Source organism: Muscardinus avellanarius, assembly GCF_963383645.1.
Source record: "Muscardinus avellanarius genome assembly, chromosome: 3".
Lineage (NCBI taxonomy): Eukaryota > Metazoa > Chordata > Mammalia > Rodentia > Gliridae > Muscardinus > Muscardinus avellanarius.
Genome location: NC_137788.1, coordinates 89,104,782 through 89,124,693, shown reverse-complemented (window position 1 = coordinate 89,124,693; position 19,912 = coordinate 89,104,782). Strand labels below are relative to the sequence as shown.

General features: G+C 42.7%; 1 protein-coding gene across 1 annotated transcript; it reads left to right on the top strand.

Annotated features, from left to right (window-relative positions):
* Positions 1-8,389: 8,389 nt before the first annotated feature.
* Positions 8,390-8,707, top strand: LOC308259611 (large ribosomal subunit protein eL36-like; the record flags this gene model as incomplete). Its single annotated transcript, XM_080690729.1, has 1 exon — positions 8,390-8,707. The coding sequence occupies one exon, from the start codon at positions 8,390-8,392 to the stop codon at positions 8,705-8,707; it is 318 nt and encodes a 105-aa protein (XP_080546855.1).
* Positions 8,708-19,912: the final 11,205 nt, after the last annotated feature.

Below are 19,912 nucleotides of genomic sequence, written 5' to 3'. Positions count from 1 at the left end.
CCCACAACATCAGAACCCAATAAAACAGAAATTCAGAGATTTCTAGAAGATCAAATCAGGAAAATAACTGTAGAAATAATAGAGGTGTTTCGAAAAGAATTCAGAGAGAGCCAAAGAGAGATAAAGGATGCAATTAATGAAGTAAAGGCCTCAAATCAAAGCACAAACAACTGATTAGACCACATGGAGAATAGAATCTCGCTCCTAGGAGATGATCATTCAAAAAATGAACACATAGTTTCTAATTTAGAAAAAAAAAATTCGACAGCAGGAATCTGACATTGAAGAAATATGGGCCCATTTTAAGAGAGCTAACCTAAGAATAATTGGAATAGAGGAGAGAAAAGAAGGTGAAACCAAAGGGATTAACAATCTTTTCAAGGAAATAATAGCAGAAAATTTTCCAAACATAGAGCAAGAGGTCGATACACAGGTCCAGGAAACTTATAGAACTCCCTTTAGACAGGATCGGAGAAGAGGATCCCCACGCCACATAATTGTCAAAATGACCAATGTGGAAGCCAAGCAGAGAATCTTAAAGGCAACAAAAACAAAGGGCCAAGTGACATTCAGAGGCAAACCAATTAGAATCACTCCAGACTTCCCAAACCAAGTCATGAGAGCCAGAAGGGCTTGGAGTAACATATTCCAAACTCTGAAAGAAAACAACTTCCAGCCCAAAATTTCCTACCCAGAAAAACTTTCTATCAAATTAGATGGGGAAATAAGAAGCCTCCACAACAAACAGAAACAGAAGGAATTTATGTCTTCAAAACCAGCACTAGAGAAAATACTCAAAGAGATTAACTACAAAGAAGAAATAGGTAACACACACCAGAACCAGAGAAACAAGATTTTCCATCCAACAGACACCTAAGATTGGTTATCTGTGGAGATTCATTATTTATGTTAGTCTTTTACCTATCTCTAAATGGTATTGTTTGCCTTTATTGTTGCTAATTTTTAGGATTTCTAGTTGGAATATTAATATACCTTCAAATATAGCATTTGGAAATATTTTATCCCATTCTATCAGTAACTTTTAACTCTGTTTACATTGTCTTTGGATATACAATATTTTCTTTTATTTTTTAGGGAGTTTATTTACCCTTTTGTTGCCTGTGCCATTGAAATCATATCCAAGAAATCACTGCCAATTTCAATGTTGTGAGGTTTTATGACCCAGATTTTCTTCTAAAAGTTTATAGTATTAAGATTTATACTTAGGTCTTTTATCTATTTTGAGTTAATATTTGTATATGTGTTAGGTAAGGGTCCAATTTTATTCTTTTCCATGTAATTATTATTTTTCAACAATATTTAGTTAAAAGATTATTATTTCCACCAAATGTTCGTGGAAACCTTGTCAAAAATAACTTGACAATATATGGAAGAATTTATCTCTAGGCTTTTATTTAACTCCAATGGTTTATATATCTGCCTCTGGAACAGTACTACACTGTTTCAATTATTGTAGCTTTATATGGTTTGAAATCAGAAAATATACATCTTCTAGCTTTGTTCTTCTTTGAGATTGTTTTGGGTATCTAGAGTTCATATTCCATATCAGGATAGTTTTTTTCTGAAAAATAAATAAATAAATGTATGATAGCTTCACCTAAAAAAAAAAGAAAAGAAAAAAATATTCTCTGGTAAGAAAGAAAGCAAAAAGAAATATTGAACTGTTATCTTTTAGTCATCAAAAGCTTGGTACCAGACAAATGAAACTGTTTTGTGAGATTATCATCGTTAATATTGGGTAAATTGCTATAAAACTAGATGTCAACCACTAAGCCAAGCATGGAAAGGAGGGATGGGGAGGGAACGGGGTAGGGATTGGGTAGGGGCTAACTGGGCGATGTGTGCATGTATGTCTACAAAAATATTTTCTTTATATCATTATGATGTATGAATACATTGCACCAATAAAAAATAAAATAAAAAAAGAAATGGCAAATGAAAATATACTTTTTATTATAATAAAAACATATTGAATCAGAAAAAAAGATACACTATCACTTTCATGAATAGTTTCATCTAATAAATATTCCCTGTATGTTCTCTACATACACATATGTGGGATAATTGATAGAAATTGATAGGATAATCCTATCAATTATTGGGACAATACTATGCTAAGTATTGGGAGAAGACATGAAGGCTGATGCTGTGTGAAAGGCTCATTTCTTCTGATAGCTCTTTCTGGGCCAGGAAGAATATTGTCTGCATTAGGAGCTCTCCAATCTGATCCCTTCTGAAGTATATTGTCCTTTCTTTTCTTTTATCTCTCTTTCTTTCCTTCCTTCTTTTCTTCCCTCTCTCTCTTTTCTTTTAATAGATTTTTTTCTCTTAATAGGTATTAAACTATTAAACCCAGGGGCATTTTATCTCCAGCCATTTTTACTTTTTACTTTGAAACAGCCTCTCACTCAGTTACCAAATGTCATGCTAAGTTGCTGAGGTTGGTCTCAGACCTGCGATCCTCCTGCCTCTGCCTCCCAAGTACTGGAATTACAGGTGTGAATCACCATGTCCAGTTGTGTTCTACCAATTCTTTCAGGAAGCTTAAGACTGAGGCTTGGTTTGAACTTGTGGTGGTTTATTTTGAAATTAAGAATAACACTGTACTCCTAAAGAAAAGGATTGAGACAGGAGCTCCTCTGGTGTTGGTCTGCCTGCGTGAGTAGCAGAGACTTGCTACATTGCTCTAATGAGGGGACGATAATAGGCAGTGCTCAGCAGGACAGCTGGAAGGTAGAAGTGCTCAGTGGTGCCCACGGGCAGGGATCAAAGAGGTTCAGTCTGATGGAGTGGAGCCAGCTTGGGCAGGTGGGAAAACAAAGGTGGTCATGTCTTCTCACAGAGGGACCCTGGCCTCAGAACAGAAGCTGCTCTGTTCCCGTTCTCTGATGTTCCCAGGAAGCTCTTTCTCATAGACACCCACTGTTGTCTTGTTTTGTTAGGCAAGTCATTCTCTCAAGATCTGGGAGTGTGCCCCTCCACTGGGCACGAGGAGGGCTGTGTGAACTAAGGTGTGGCGCTGTGACCTTCAGAACCCGTGAGAGGCAGTGTTGTTGCAGACGAGGCTCTTGCCAAGACAAACCTCCTCTCCTCATGATTCTGTGTTTTTCTAGCTTCACAGGGCCTTGAGTCTCAGAAAGGACACATTTTTAAGTACTTTTTTATTGGTGCATTATAGTCTCAAATCATAATGAATTCACAGTTATAGTGACGTACATGCACACTTGGAGGGCACTTGGAGGGCTTTCCCCCAGCTCCCTCTCCATCCCCCCTCCTCCATACAGGATATTGAGATTGACATTGGTATTCTCATATATGTGTATAAAGCCAATGGTAGTAATTCCTTCATTGATCCTCCTCCACCCACCCACCCCAGACCACCTCCCTGGCTCCACTGAAATTTCTCCTCTATTATATGAAGCCCTCTGGTATCCCACATATTTTCTGCATATGAGGGTAAAAGTATGATCCTTCACTTTCTGTGACTGGCTAATCTTAGAATTTAGGGGAGAGTACAAAACATCTAGGTGCCACACATATGGGATCACCTGAGAGTTGAGCTATAAGTGTTATGGTTATTTCTGAAGATGGCCATACAAATACATTTGTGTAATTCCGCATTGTCTTCTTATAGTCTTATAGTGTGACTTATGCTGTCTCCACCAAGAATTAAGTCCATGTCTTCTTCATCCTGTGAATCTGGTTTTTTTTTTTTTTTTTTTTTTTTGGTGCTAGGGATGGAACCCAGGGGCATTCTACCTCCAAGCCACACCCCTGGTCCTATTTTTTAAGTCATTTTATTTTTTGAAACAGGTTCTCACTGAGTTGTGAAGGGCCTAAGTAGCTGAGGCTGTCCATGAATCGTGGTCCTCTGGTCTTACCTCCCGAATGCTGCGATTACAAGTGTGCACCACCATGCCTGGCCATGGGTTCTTGATAAGTTATGACAGAAATGGTACTCTTTGACTTCAGAGGATAAATCATTAAAAGAATACAGCTTCTGTTCCTTTCTCACTTTCTTTCAGGTCTTATGGGACCCAGCCACCATGTTGTGAGGAAGCTCAGGCCAAATTGAGAAACATCATGGAGGTCCTCTGGCTCCTGGCCTTTGAAACCCCAGCAGCAGCCAAGACACCTTCAACAGAGACACGCCTCTCCACTGTTGCCTATAAATTCCTTATCTGCAGAAACCCTGAGGGGTAATGTGGAATTATTATTTTTAAGTCACAACAATTTGGGGCTAACTTTCAAATAGATAACTAGTACAAGCCAGACATGATGGTAAATGTCTGTAATCCCAGTACGTAGGAGGCTGAGACAGGAGGATCTCAGGTTCCAAGCCAGCCTCAGCAACTTAGCAAAGATCTGGCTAAGTAACAACTTAGTGGGACCCTGTAAATTAAAAAAAATAAAATAAAAAGAAATTGTGGTACAGCTTGGAGGTAGAATGCCTCTGGGTTCAATTCCCAACAAAACACACACACACACACACACACACACACACACACCTATTATAGATGTACCCTGGGAAGCCGCTCCTCTATCTTTTCCTCCAACTCTATGTTCCTGGCTCTGTCCTATTCCTAACAAGTCATATCCAAGGATATTGGGATTGATAAATTCCCAGGAAAGTTAAGAAAGAGCTGTACAGTCACCAGATTACAATTACTGTAAGCCAACAGTTCTTTCTTAGCAGTACTGAGCTCCTCTCACAGCATAACTCTCTATATTTTCGGGTCTTTCAACTAGGAATGAGGATGCAGAAGGACAAAAGGGAAAAGAGAAGAAAGAAGCCTTTTCTGATACAACTTGTATGGCAGGGCAGGAGCAGGGACTCCTATATAGTGGGCACTTATTATTTTATTTTAATAAATTAACAAATGACTATGACTTGGCATTAAAAACAGCTCAGGTAAATTCATAGTGGGCTCTGCTGAGGTTTACATTAATGTTGACTTAGGTAGTGGTTGGAACAGGGGGAATAGTTGTAAGTAGGTAGGCCTCAAGTATTTCCATCTGTTCTAAGGCAAGCCGGTACTCTGTAGGTCTGGAAGTTCTCAGTGAGGATTTAACATGAGTGCTGTCCTCTACAACTCAAGGTTTTTTTTTTTTTTTTTTGATTGCTAGTTTTCTCTAGCTAAATTTTAAGTTCTCTGGCTACTACAATGAGCATCACTATAACCCTCAGGCCCCCGTATTTGGAGACCTCACCAACAGGGCTGGGCAGTCTGTTTACAAGAAAAAATCACATGTGAAAACAAGACTAGTGCTCCTTGCATACGCTTTGCTAACATAGTCCTCCAAAGTAATATATTCCAAGCACTGTAAGCAACATGAATTCTCACTGGGATTTTTCTTTTTTCTTTTGGCGAAGTAGTTTTCAAGCACCGCCCTTTCTCTAGGTTATATTAATCAGCATAAGGTACTAGTGAAGCTAGTCAAGGTTTGGTTTTGATATCTGAAGACCTATGTTTGAATCTTAGTACTATTGATGGTTGTGATGATGAGAAACTTCTTAGCCACTCTCATTATCATTTAAACTGTTGTAGATTGAATGCCATTACATCTCATGTCATTTATGACATTATACTATGTACCTGGCACACAGCAAACACTCAGTGGTAACTATTACTAATATAAATATATTCTTTGGCAAAAGATACTTCTGATTTAATTGTCCCTTGAAAATATAAAAAGCTTTCATTATGGAACCTCTAATTTTCCTACTTCCTGATTTTGCTACAAAGCCAAACACTAAAAATTCATCCTTGAAGTTCGGTCTCTTTCATGAAGTTTCCCCCCAATACTTCTATTTCATTCGTATCTTTTATTTCTTAAAATTCCTGTCACTCATATTACTAAAACCTATACCATCATATTTAATTTGTGACTATTTATTTATTTATTTAGGTGGTACTGGGGATGGAACCCAGGAGCCTTCTACCTCCGGACTACATTCCCAGACCTATTTATATTTTATTTGGAAAAAGGGTCTCTTAAGCCAGTGTGGCTGGCTTCGAACCTGTGCGATCCTCCTGTCTCAGCCTCCCAAGCGCGAAGATAACAACCGTGTGCCACCACCACACCCGGCTGTGACCATTTATTTTTCTCACATGGTTTTGGGTATGATTTGAATAGAACTTTAAGTGCCTTGAGGGGAGATGTCGTATACCACATCTGTACCATCTTGAGTATTCTAACAGTTCTAGACAAAGATCTGGGCTCACAAAGCTTATTGATTTCACTTATTATTTGGAAAGTGATTAAAATGAAATAATATTCCTCTATTGAAATGGATCAAAAACGGATAAAAAATCATGGGATGTAGTTGACAGCTGTAGGCTGGGTCCAGTAAAAGATGATCCCTGGGCTTCATGAGGACTTAAGGGATTCTGGCTATACATCACAGGTGCACAGGGGACACACGAGGCACCCATGCCCATGAAGAGAAGAATCTGGTTTAAATAAACCAAACGATCACCTGCCTTTTGGTTTGTCCCTGTGTATTGCTAGTCCAAAGCCAGGGGGTTGTGGATGGAGTGACAGGGAAGGAGCATACTCCCGACTGGCTCATCTGCACCATTAGCACGTCTCTCTTTTTTCCAATAACTCCCAGATTTCTCAGCAGGCCAAGGGCAGGGTCTGGACTAGAATAGAAAGTTGACAGACAACAGATCACTGCTGTGCTTAAGCAGGACTGAGAGAATGGAAAAACTGATCCACAGGAGGTCCACCCTGCCAATTCAGCGGCAGTTGGAGGAAGTGCTTTCAAAACATAATGTGTGGAGGCTGGCAACTCAGCACAGGGAGACATGCCAAAGCTTGCAAGCGTCCTATCTGAGATGGGGTGGATTCCACCTGGCTAAATCATAGCTTTCCAAAGCTATGGTACCTCCCAACTCTCTGTATCACTGCCAACCTCTCAGTATGATCTTGATAGATACTGTTAAGGCAGAGACTAAAAATGGAAAGCAGTACAGGTGTACAGTTAGTGGACTGACTGGCTTATAGCTTACCCTTTAAAACTAGACCATAAAGTATCTTATTCTATCCTACCTTTTGTATCCTTAGTGGACTCTAGTTCAAATGATGAACTCCACAAATACATCTAGCGTACAAAAGTGATGCACTTAGGTCCCGTAGCCTTTATACTTTATATCACTGAACACGAGCAGAGAATGTGGCCACATTGCTGCTGCATCCTGGATGCAGTTTCCTAAGCCACACACTCAGTAATAGCTCTCTAAACAATCACAGAATACAGTGACTATCCTATGAAAGGGGCTGGCCTGTTTTTTTTTTTTTTTTTTTTTTTTTCTTTTTGGTTGGAAAGAAACAAGCCTGCTTAGCCAGATGACTTCATTCTTATTCTAGCGATTGGGAGAAAATACTACAAAATGCTAATAACTGTAAGAATGATTCCTGTTTCTTGGGGGAATTGGTAGATAAAGGGAGAGTGGTGTTGGAGGGAAGGATTATGACCTGCTTGGGAGAGATGAAGTAAAATTGTAATTAACACCCACAAGAGGATTTTTAACTTTATGCTTATGGTAGTTGGTGGGAAAAAATTCATTGATATGAAAACACTGAAATCATTGGCTTTCAATTGAGAGACAAAATAGAGCCATTGTGATTTGGAAATGGCAACACATCAGGTTTATTCTGCCTGGTTCTTGCACATCTATTTTCCAATAATACACCATTAAAAGGCTTCACTTTCATAATATGTGTATGAAAAATATGGAAAGGGCCCTAAATGTTATTTTATAGGAGTTGGAATACGCCTCGTCTTACTTCAGTTTTGTCAAACATACACAGGGACTCCAGACTCACAGTTATCACAGAGTGATGCGGAGATTCTTACAAATACACCTGAGTGGAAAAGGGAAACCAATTTTTGCTAATATGTGGGGACAGGTTCCTTTTCTTTATTGTGGGCTTCAGGGTTCCCTGCCCTCCAGATATTAGCTCTGGACATTAGAAGGACATCTGAAAAGTCTTTGTAAAGAAAACCTCACACCTCGAGGTGTCCCATGTGTGGAACAAGGGAAGAGGCAGCAGCCCGGGGCAAATGTTGGTCCTTTCCCGTGAGCAGGAGCCTTTGGCAGGCTCTCGGGCTGCGGGGAATGCTGCTTTATACTTTAACGTATTCCATTTATGAATCACATACTTTGCCCATTTCCTGCCAGTGGGGTGGCAGAAAAGCTCATACTTTAGTGGTACTTGGGTGGTTTTGAAATGATTTTTAGAACCTTAAGACATATGTATGAATGTCCTGAAATCTCACTGTGAATATTTGTACCAGTAATTCTTTTTTGAATTAAAAACTCCACATTGGGGCCCTAGCAGCCATTGACGAGCTGCAGCCATGGCTCTGCGCTACCCCATGGCCGTGGGCCTCAACAAGGGCCACAAGGTGACCAAGAACGTGAGCGGGCCGAGGCACAGCCGCCGCCGTGGGCGCCTCGCCAAGCACACCAAGTTCGTGCGGGACATGATCCGCGAGGTGTGCTGCTTCGTGCCTTACGAGCGCCGCGCCCTGGAGCTGCTCAAGGTCTCCAAGGACAAGCGGGCCCTCAAGTTCATCAAGAAGAGGGTGGGCACGCACATCCACGCCAAGAGGAAGAGGGAGGAGCTGAGCAGTGTCCTGGCCGCCATGAGGAAAGCAGCGGCCAAGAAGGACTGAGCACCCACCCACCCACTAAATAAACGTCTTCACAGGAAAAAAAAACAAAACAAAACACTCCACATTGGCAAGAAATTTTGGAGTAGAGCTTTGTGTAAATTCAATTAGGATGCTGAATTAATAATCTTAATGGTGTCTTTGCAAAGACTTGGAGAGCTAAAACTAACATGGAAGATCTTGCAACCATTGTCTCAAAATGTAAAATATGTATCCTCTTTTCTCTTCCATTTCTACTTTTAGGAATTATCTAAGAAAATATCTACACACAAGATAGGACATATATGTGAGATATTCATTGCTGCTTTAGTTAATGTAGCAAAAATGGAAACAATTCAAATACTTACATTTGAGGATTAGCTGAAAAATAAAGTGAAATCATACAATGGATTACTATTAAAATGATAATGTAAACATAAATGTATCAATATGGAGAAATATTCATGATATGTGTGTTGAAAATAATCACAAAGCCAGGCGTGGTGGCACACACTTGTAATCCCAGTACTTGGGAGGCTGAGATAGGAGGATCGTGCAGGTTGAAGCCAGCCTCAGCTACTGAGACCCTGTTTCCAAATAAAATATAAAATAGGTCTGGGAGTGTAGACCAGAGGTAGAAGGCCCCTGGGTTTCATCCCAGTGCCACAAAAAGATTAATTAATTAAAAAGGGCTTGGGGGAAGTATAACTCAGATGCAGAATGCCCCTGATTTCTATCCTCAGTAAGTAACCAAAAAAAAAAAAAAAAAAAGAAAATAATCACAAAAATGCTTAAATTATAAAAATACTTTAATAAGTGCTTGGGCTATGCAAATAAGTTTACATAATTTTTTCTTTAATGTGGTCATGCATCACCTAATGATGGTGATATTTTCCTGTGTAAATATCATAGAGTGTATAAACCTCGGTGAGAGGTCAGTTGCACAACATGACCTCATGATGCAATTAAGAAATGCAGGAAACATGAGATGTATGGGGCTGCTGCTGGCATAATAGGGCGCCCTGCTTCAGAGTGGAAGTGTTCTTGGAAGTAGTATCTAAAATAATGATGCAAAATGGCACTGTAAATTCACGAACCAGCAACATAGTTGTAATAGTTCTTTATTCTCACCATCAACTGTTGAGTATTGATAATGATGGCATGTATTCTACTTTTAAATAACTGGCAGCTCAGTAGGTTCATTTACACAAGCACCACCACACACATGAGTAGTGCCTGTGTTATTACATCCAGACAGCTACGATGTTATTAGACAAGAGGAAAATTTTAGCTCTATTTTAATTTATGGGACCACCATCCTACGGGTGGCTTGTTGTTGACAGAAATGTGGCACATGGCTGTATTTTATCATAAAAGTTCTTAAATATACAGAAAAGCTGAAGACATACTGAAAATCCATGCTTTCCATCTGGATTCAAATCGCTGATAATATTTTGCCACATTTACTGCTTTCTTGCTGTACACACACCCACATACACCCATATACATTTGCATTCACAGAACTGACTCATGACCCTTCTCCCATCATTCCTTAAGGCTCAGAGTTGGCTTGAACACAGTAAGTGCTGAAGACCTCAGGCTCACTGAATGCAGTCTATTCTAGTTTTTTGGTCACCAACACCTTTGTCTCACAAAGCTTTTTCTAAATTGTATAAAAATCTATATTTGTTATTGAACCTAGTTTAGATGTTATTTTTCTTCAGATAGGAGAATGCTGAAACATAAACATTTACACATTAAAGTTAAATCAGAGATATCTTAGTTCTAGATTTTATGCTATAAAAAGTGGCAATAATAACAAATCTCTGGCAGGTTTGTCAAAAACTAAAATGATTGGTGTCTAAGCCTTTGTTGGTGGAACACTCTTCTTGGGCAGGGCCTCGTACCTCATCAGTCAAGACGTCTACACCTGTCCAGTGGCTTTCCCTCATGCGGTCATGGTGAGCAACCGCTCACCAGGAGAAATCACTGTGGTCTGGGAAAATTCCAATCTGTCAGATAGGCAGGTGCTAGCTAACATGCCGAAAGGCATTTTGGTGCTGGTCCAAACTCTCCCTCAAAGTTCAACTCCTCGGTTCTGGTTTCCACATCACCATCAACCCTACCCTTATACTGGGGAAGGACGGGATGATCTTCTTTGCTTGGTTAAGCATCTCAGTGAAGATGACTATGACCAACTCTTTTATCATCTAACCCTGGGTTTTTTTTGGTATTGAGTATTGAATTTATGGGTATTCTACCTCTGAGCTATACTCCCAACCTGATTTTTATTTTTATTTTGAATCAGGGCTGGGTTGATGAGAGCCTCACTACTTGCTGAGGCTGTCCTTGAATGTGCAATTCTCCTGTGTTAGCCTCCCAAGTACAGATGAGCGCCACCATACCCTACTTAATCTCACCCTTTTTGGAGTATGTGGGGTGCTTGTGAGAGAAAGAGCTGGAGTGAGGTTGCTTTCAGCAAGTAACAAGACAGGATTACCTGCCTCCTCCTTCCTACAGTTCTCATATTTGGTCTGGGCTTTTTTTTTTTTTTTTAAATTTCATTCTTCTTCCTTCCTCCTTTTTCCCACTTTCTTTTTGTTTCTATTTTATGCTACAGTCCTCAAGGGCACTTTTTTTTTTTTTTTTTAGATTTCTTTTCCACTAAAGCTGCCACTTGTCAAGATTCCCACAGGGTTTGAGAATTCAATGGCAAAATCAGATTTCCTTCTTCACAGGAAGAACTATGTTGTTCCCAAATCTGCTCTACCTCAAAACATTCCTATGGAGCTCAAGCTTCATAAATCTCTCCTGGCGGTACTGGAACCTAGGATTAATGATTAGTAGATTGAACAGTAATTTGGGCGCCAGATTGAATGTCAGATTTTCTATTCACCATTTGTGATCTTGCCATGTTAGTTTTAGTACTAGCCTCCTGAAATGAGGGTTCCTGTTAAGATAAGGGTCAATTTCCAGTCAATGAAATGGAGATGGTCTTAAGTTTAAAATGGACACAAATAGGGGAAAGCTTTTAGCTTTCTTACATAGTTTATTATCTGCTGGGCATGGTGGCAGATGCCTGTAATTGAGAGGCTGAGACAGGAGGATCACAGGTTCAAGGACAACCACAGCAACACAGCAAGACTCTCAAAAGCCTAGCAAGACTTTGTTTCCAAACAAAAAATAAAAAGGGCTAGGGATCTAAGTTGGAGATAGAATGCCCGTGGATTCAATCCATAGTATTAAAAAAATAGGAGCCAGGTATGGTGGCTCGTGCTTGTAATCCCAGCGCTTGGGAGGCTGAGACAGGAGGATCACATAGGTTGGAAGCCAGCCTCGACTACTTAGTGAGGCTCTCAGCAACTTAGGGAGACTCTGTTTCCAAATATAGTATATAAAAAATAGGTCTGGGAGTATGGGCCGGAGGTAGAAAAGCCCTTGGGTTCCACCCCCCCCAGTATCCCCCCCCCCCCCACGGCTGGTGGTGTAGCTTGGAGGTACAAAGCCCCTGGGTTCAATAAAAAAATGTTTTGTACTTACTGAAAATGATAATCTTGCTTAAAATTTAGAATAACGGTGCTAAGTAAGTCAATATCTCTGCCCTGAGCCCCTGCCCCAGGGAGGGCAGCACACTGCACACTGAGGAGCCTGTGGACGGAGAGCAGACCGCCTCCATTTCTGGGAATACAGTCTATTCTTGGTGTATGAATTGCACACATATTAGTCACAAATAATCGGCTCTGAAAGATAAGCAACAATACAGGATTCTGCTAATCAGTGTGGCACTAGGGGCAGGAGAGGGAGTTCTGTGCTGTGAAGATGGTTGGGCACTTCCCAGGGGAGGGGAGCTTTGAGAAAGTGGAGAGTGATTTTGCTAAAGAATAAGTGGGCTTATGTACTATAGTTCTGTTCCCAACATAAAAAAACATAAAATATTTAAAAATAAAACAATTATTTTATTTTTTACCGAACTCAATTGTTCACATGAGGGTCAGTCCAAGCAGGGGACAGGGATTTTGCCCAACCCATGACCATGGCCACTTTGCCTTTTATGTGCAAAGTGCTGTTGTAGGCTATTCTACCCAGATGCTATGTTAAAAATTACTTTAGAATTTAGAATTGACTTGTACATGGATACTATGCTTTCTCTGAGCAGTATTGATACAATGATTTATACTCTTGTATACAAACTTCCTTGTTTTCATAGATACTCAACAAACAAAGCTGACTTCACTGGTTGAGTATTTCTTTGTACAATTCTTTAGCAATGCTGCTCACACAAATCGAAATGCAGGTGAGTTTACAGAGGAAAATTAAGTACTCAGAATTCCAGGCATGTTCTATAGAAATATTTGACTTTACACAACTTTCATCTAATATATCTGATTAGCCTCTACCAATTTATATTAACATTAATTTTCCACTTCATTGCAGCTTATCAAACTATTACACATTTTAGGGCTCACTAGTTTCCCAATTGTGCCCAAATTATCTTATATCAAGGAGGGAGTTTTTCTAGTTATCAAAGGAAGTAACAATGAGTCCTACTACACAGAAGCACAATCATTTGAGACCGCAGATTTAAACCTTTCAGCCTGATTTCATACACCGAAAATTGCCTAATTTGGCCAAATATCCCAAAGTAATTTCAGCCAAACAAATAGTGTCTCCAGGACAGAGTATGTTTGAATGCTAAGATGCTGTAATAAAGTATGGTAGTTAGAATTAATATTCTAAAAGTATGCACTCTGAGAGAAAAAAAAGGTAAACAAATATGGTAAACGAACAGAGAGACACACAAGAATGAAATGTTCTTACTCTTGTAACATGGTGAAGACCATCTGTTAGGAGGTGAGTTGGGAAATGGCTCCCCATCATACCTAGAGCAGATCTTTGTGGGTAGGGAGAGAATTATCTGTGGAACTCCCTGACTCCTGGAAGGCTTCGGTATGTGGGATGGACACGTAAAGTGTGATAGGTCTGGGTTCATGTTCAGTCTTGGTTCTTTAAGAACCATATGACCTACAACCTATGACTGTATGCTACACATACCAGGAGACTGAGAGAGAAGGGTCGCGCATTGGAGGCCAGCCTCAGCAACTTAGAAAAACCCCATCTTAAAGTTTTTAACAAATGGAACTGGGGCTGCAGCTCAAAGGTAGAATGGTCCTGGGTTTATTCTGCAGAACTAGAAATAAGTCTGCCAGATCTAATCTAATAAAACAAGGCAAACAGGCTTGCACAATGTGTTCAACACTCAGTTCTTTTGGCCACATGTGGATACAGCACCATGGGACCATGTTGAAAAGAAAAGCAGCTGCTCTACACAGCATCTTCTGGTGTCTCGACCTGAACATTCAGATCCCAGGACTGTAGCAAATCCATTTATGCTGCTAACAATTCCCCAGCCTAAGGTTGCTATCACATCAGCAAGCAAAGACCAGGTCATTTGGGAATAACCTGACCTTCCTTCTGTTTTATGGAGAAGGACGCTTTTCCTGGCTACAGATCCCTGGTGACCAGCCAGCCATGTTCCTCATTATTTGAAATTTTGCACCACTGTCTCCTGGGTCCAGGTTTCTGAAGAGCAATCTGGGGAGGACCTTACAGGCCATGGTAGGAAGGCTCCCTTCCTATCAATGCCATAGGTATTAGCACGAGGCTGAGTGTCTGAGGAAACAGAGCCTGTGGTTATAGGATCCCAACAAGAGTGAAGAACTACCAACCCTGTGACTCTGACTGTTGGGGTGTGTCCATACAGCGCCTAAAGAGATGCAGTCTTCCTTGGCCTGAACGGCCTGTGGCCTAAGGCAAAGCTTTAGGTAAAGTTTAAGAACTTCCGCAGTAAAATGATTCAGCAGAAAAGGGGCTAAGATGGCGCCTGGAGGAAGCTACGAAGGCGTGGTTTCCCCATTTGTTATGGGTGGGGAGACTGAGCGGTTTTTCCCTTTTTACCTTTAAAGGAGCTTCCGCACACATGAATGGCTCATGTACTGGCCTGGGATTGGCTGTGAACTACGTGCTAGTGATCTTTATCCCGATAGGCTAGGCTATTTCCCATTGGAAATTCCCCTCGTGGTTTTGTGCTATATAGATGATTGCTTGAAGAGGAATGAGATCTTGCTTGACTTGACTCCTGGCTTGTGTGTGTGTGTGTGTGTGTGTGTGTGTGTGTGTGTTTGAGTCATTGGCACTCAACCTTCCAGATCAGCCCTGCGCCACTGACGGGCAGGACCCCGTCATCTGACCACTCCCAGTGGATCAAAAAGGAGTTGAACACTTTGATGTCATCAGGTTAAGGTGTTCAAATCTAAAATTGACAGCAACATTATAGATTCAAAATAAAATGGCCATGGAAGGATCCTATGTATTTTCATTTCAGACTCCAAAGGCTGAAATGTCAGCCTCCAAAACCCACTGAAGCCAAAGCTCCTGGGGTTTGTACTAATTCTGATTATTAACTAAAAAGGTCCTGAGAGGTTAGAAGTGAGTTGCTTGGCTGTGGTGACCCCAGTGGTGACCTCACAGGAACCATCCTGAGGGGAGTATCAAGGGTGGCTCTATAAGGCCCTGGCCTCCGCTGGTTTCTTGTCCATAAGCACAGGAAGCTCTTAGTGGTGACCTGTGGGACAACCAGCTAGTTAGCGCGTCCTTGTGGTTTGGAGATTTTTGGATTTTGATTTGGTTCTTTGGTTTGGGTGTTTTCCTGTTTTCATCTTTTGTTCTTGTTTTTAATATTGTTAGTTGTTTTAGTTTCTTATTTTTTAGATAGTATAGTTATTTTTAGGCAGTATCGTTAGTGTTAGTATGATGTCTAGTACAGAAAGAGAGTGTAGTGAGATCTCTTTCCTATTTGGGAGGCTGAGGCAGGATGATCACAAGATCAAAGCCAGACCAGGCAACATAATGATTCCCTATGTCACACTGAAATGAAAAAATCTGTTGATGTTGCTTAGCAGAAGTGTACTTGTCAGCATGGGCCAGGAGGCACTCTACTCAGTTCTCAGTAGAACACACAAACATGTAAAAACACACACACACACATATATACACATACATACAGAGAGAAAAGCAAGGCAGCCATGGTGGCATATGCCTGCACACCTGGTACTTAGAAGTCTGAGAAAAGGATTGCACATTTGAGGCCAGACTCAGCAACTCAGAAAGACCCTGTTGTAAAGTTTATAACAAATGGAACTGGAGGTACAGCTCAGAAAGAGAATGGTCCTGGGTTTAATCCACAGGACCTGAAATAAATATGCCAAATTTAATCAAATGAAAATAAGACAAACAGGCTTTTGCAATGTGTTCAAAACTCAGCACCTACAACCACATGGAGACACACACCACAGAACCATGTTAAAAAGAAAAGCAGCCTCCCCACACAGCATCTCCTGGTGCCTCAACCTGAACATTCAGATCCCAGGACCATCGCAAATCCATTTCTACTGATAATAATTCTAGAACCTAAGGTTACCATCACAGAATCCTGATAACAATTCTAGAGCCTAAGGTTACCCTCACAACATGCTGACAATTCTACAGCCTAAGCTTACCATCGCAGCAGCACACAGGGCCCGGGGCATGTGGGATCACCCCAGCTTCTGATTTTATACAGAAGGACATTTTTCTTGGCCTGAATTCCTGGCTGACCACCTGGCCATGTGCCTCATTATTGAAACATCAGCACCACTGTCTCCTGGGTCCAGGTTTCTGAAGAGCAATCTGGGGAGGACCTTACAGGCCATGGTAGGAAGGCTCCCTTCCTATCAATGCCATAGGTATTAGCACGAGGCCGAGTGTCTGAGGAAACAGAGCCTGTGGTTATAGGATCCCAACAAGAGTGAAGAACTACCAACCCTGTGACTCTGACCACTCCCAGTGGATCAAAAAGGAGTGGAACACCTTGATGTCATCAGGTTAAGGTGTTCAAATCTAAAATTGGCAGCAACATTATAGGTTCAAAATAAAATGGCCATGGAAGGATCCCATGTGTTTTCATTTCAGACTCCAAAGGCTGAAATGTCAGCCTCCAAAACCCACTGAGGTCAAAGCTCCTGGGGTTTGTACATATTCCGACTTTGAAATAAAAAGGTCCTGAGGGGTTAGAGGTGAGCTGCTGGGCTGTGGTGACCCCAGAGGTGACCTCACAGGAGCCATCCTGAGGGGAGCATCAAGCGTGGCTCTGTAAGGCCCTGGCCTCCGCTGGTTTCTTGTCCATAAGCACAGGAAGCTCTTAGTGGTGACCTGTGAGACAACCCGCTAGTTAGCGCGTTCTTGTGGTTTGGAGATTTTGGGGATTTCGATTTGGTTCTTTGGTTTGGGTGTTTTCCTGTTTTCATACTTTTTGTGTTTGTTTCATCTTTTGTTCTTGTTTTTAATATTGTTAGTTGTTTTAGTTAGTTTCTTATTTTTTAGATAGCATAGTTATTTTTAGGCAGTATCGTTAGTGTTAGTGTGATGTCTAGTACAGACAGAGAGTGTAGTGAGATCAGGCCAGAGCAGCAAGGCCTCACGGCCAGCACTTGCTTTGAGGAGATATTCATGGACCAGTGTGAGGTTCTGGGGGTCATGAGCCAGGGCAATGTTGCCCAGGTGAAACTGGTCTTCTATCACCTCACGGGCATTGTGGTGGCTGTGAAGGTCTTGCTCAAGGTCACAGGGCAACGTTGCCCAGGTGAAACTGGACTTCCATCACCTTACTGGCATTGTGGTGCCTGTGAAGGTCTTGTTCAAGGTCATAGGATCCTTGCATTTGATTAAGTCTGAGGTGGTTCTCATGAAGTCCATGCAGCACTACAATATGGTGCAGGTGTTTTAGGTGATTGAGACGGGGGAGCATGTGTACCTTGTCATGGAGGCGGCCACCGGTGGAGAAATCCTGCATCAAATCTCCACGGACCTTGGCACGCAGGAGGAGGAGGCCCAGAGTGTTCAGGCAGGTGGTGCGTGCCATATATTACTGTCATGGTGGAGGCGTCGTGCACAGGGACCTGAAGCCGGAAAACAGCCTGCAGGACATGGCTGGCAACGTCAAGGTGTGCTACCTCAGGCTGGGGGGCAGGTTCAGGGTGGGTGGAGCAGAAGCTGAGCAAGGCCTGCGCCACCCTGGAATACTGCGCCCCGGACCTCTAGGTGGGGAAAGAGTACACTGGCCCCATGGTAGATGTCTGGAGCCTGGCAGTAAGTCTCCCAGGAACATGTTCACAGGGCACCTCTCATTTTACGGAAAAACTGTGTCTGAGCTAGTGGAGCACATCCTGGACCAGAGGGATGAAATGCCAGCTCATGTGTCAACTGAAGCCCAAAGCCTCATCCTCCAATTGTTAACCTTGGACCCTGCCCAGAGGGCTATGGTGCAGCAAATCTTGGACCATCCTTGGTTAAACCAGGGAGAGAAGGATTCACCTGCACATTCCAGGCAGCCACTCCCCACCCTCTTGAACCCCACTATATTGAGGACAATGTGTGAGATGGGGTTCAATCTCAGTGACATCTGGGTGTCTCTGAGACAAAAGAAGTTTGACGAGGGCATGGTGACCTACCTCCTTCTGCAGTACCAGCTGACCCAGGGCTCAGGCTGTAAGGTGTATGTTCAGGCCACTCACTGGAAGCTTAGGCCTCCCTTGTGCCCCACACCTCCCCCACCTATAGGAAGAGCCAGTTGTCTTGCCCTTGTTCCTGCCCCCTTCCCACCCCCTCAGCCTCAGCTGGCTGAGGAGGTCAGGGATCAGGGAAGGAGAAGGTTAGAGGGGCCAGCCTGCTTGCCTTTTCCCTGTGCAACATGAAGAAGACGCCCCTCCCCCAGTGCACTCTGCGATGCCCCCTGCATGCACCTGAGCCCCTGATACCCAGCTCTTGCTTAAGCAGCCATGAGGGTGAGCCAGAAACCAGCAAGCCCTGCCTGGACACACCTGCCAAAGCCAACTCGCTCCCTGGGGGACCACCCAATGGCGGCGCCATGGCCTGTGCACCTGCCAGCCGGCGGGGCTGGAGGACAGTCACCAGGGCCACTAGGAACTGGCTGCTGATATGCTGCTGTGTGACAGCCCCCAGCACAGGGCCTCTGTCCTTCCATAATAATGTGTCCCCAGGAAACACAGTCCAGAGATGCCTGGGATTCTTCCAAAGGAGGATTGCGCTGATGAGGACACCGGATACCTGAGGCTTCCATGCCATGTAGGTGCAGCAGGCTGGAGCTTTCTTTTCCATATGCTTTTGCTGTGTCATCTCCAATGGACAAGTCAACTGTATGCATTTACAGGTGCCGGGTGATGATTAGATCAATCTAAACACATATGCTGTTGAACTCTTGCTTATTCACATCTCTCTCAGCCAGGTTGGTTCTGCCCTCAGAGTGTGGACATCGGCCTGACCTGGACTGAGACTGTTGCACATGGATGTGGGGTGCTCAAGCTGCAAAAAAGTAGAATGTTTTAGATTCAACCCCCAGTACGAAATACACACTTATACACTTACCCACTTATCCTTCTGCTCAGAATTTGGGCAAACCCTGCAGAGCTACAGCCCTCTCCTTGTAAGTCCCCTCCTTTTTCATGAGGGCAAAACCATTTTTTTTGTTAAGTAAATTTATTTAAAAAGGACCAGCAGAGCTGGGCGTGGTGGCTCATGCCTGTAATCCCAGCATTTGGGAGGCTGAGTCTGGAAGATCTTGGTTCGTGGACAGCCTCAACTATTTAGTGAGGCCCTCCACAACTTAGTGAGACCTTGTTTCAAAATAAAGAATAAAAATAGGGCAGGGGTGTAGCTTGGAGGTCGAATGCCCCTGGGTTCCACCCCCAGACCCACCCACACACACACAAAAAAAAAGAAAAGGACCGTCAGTGGAAAGAAGACTGAGCAGAGAAGATGTAAGGGCCAGGCTTGGTTTCTCTGGCAGGATGTGACACTTATCTAGGTGCACCCAGCACTGCAGGTGGCAGACTGTCTTCTGTGGGAGGCAGGTGACAGTGCTGGCCCCTTGGTCAGCAGCCTGTCTGTAGGGTCTGCTTCCTCTGCCCAGTTAGTGCCTGGTGTGTCTCTCAGCCCCACATCTCTGGTGCCTTAGGAGTAGGGATGCACTGCTGCACAGAGCTGATTGGTAGGACTGCAGAGATCAGGTCCCAGAGAGCGCTCTGGCCTTGTGTGTCTCTCGTAGGCCTCTGCTCCTCTAGGACTCCCACCCAGTCAGATCAGTGCTCTCTTGCTTTTGGAGTTTCCATTGTGGGT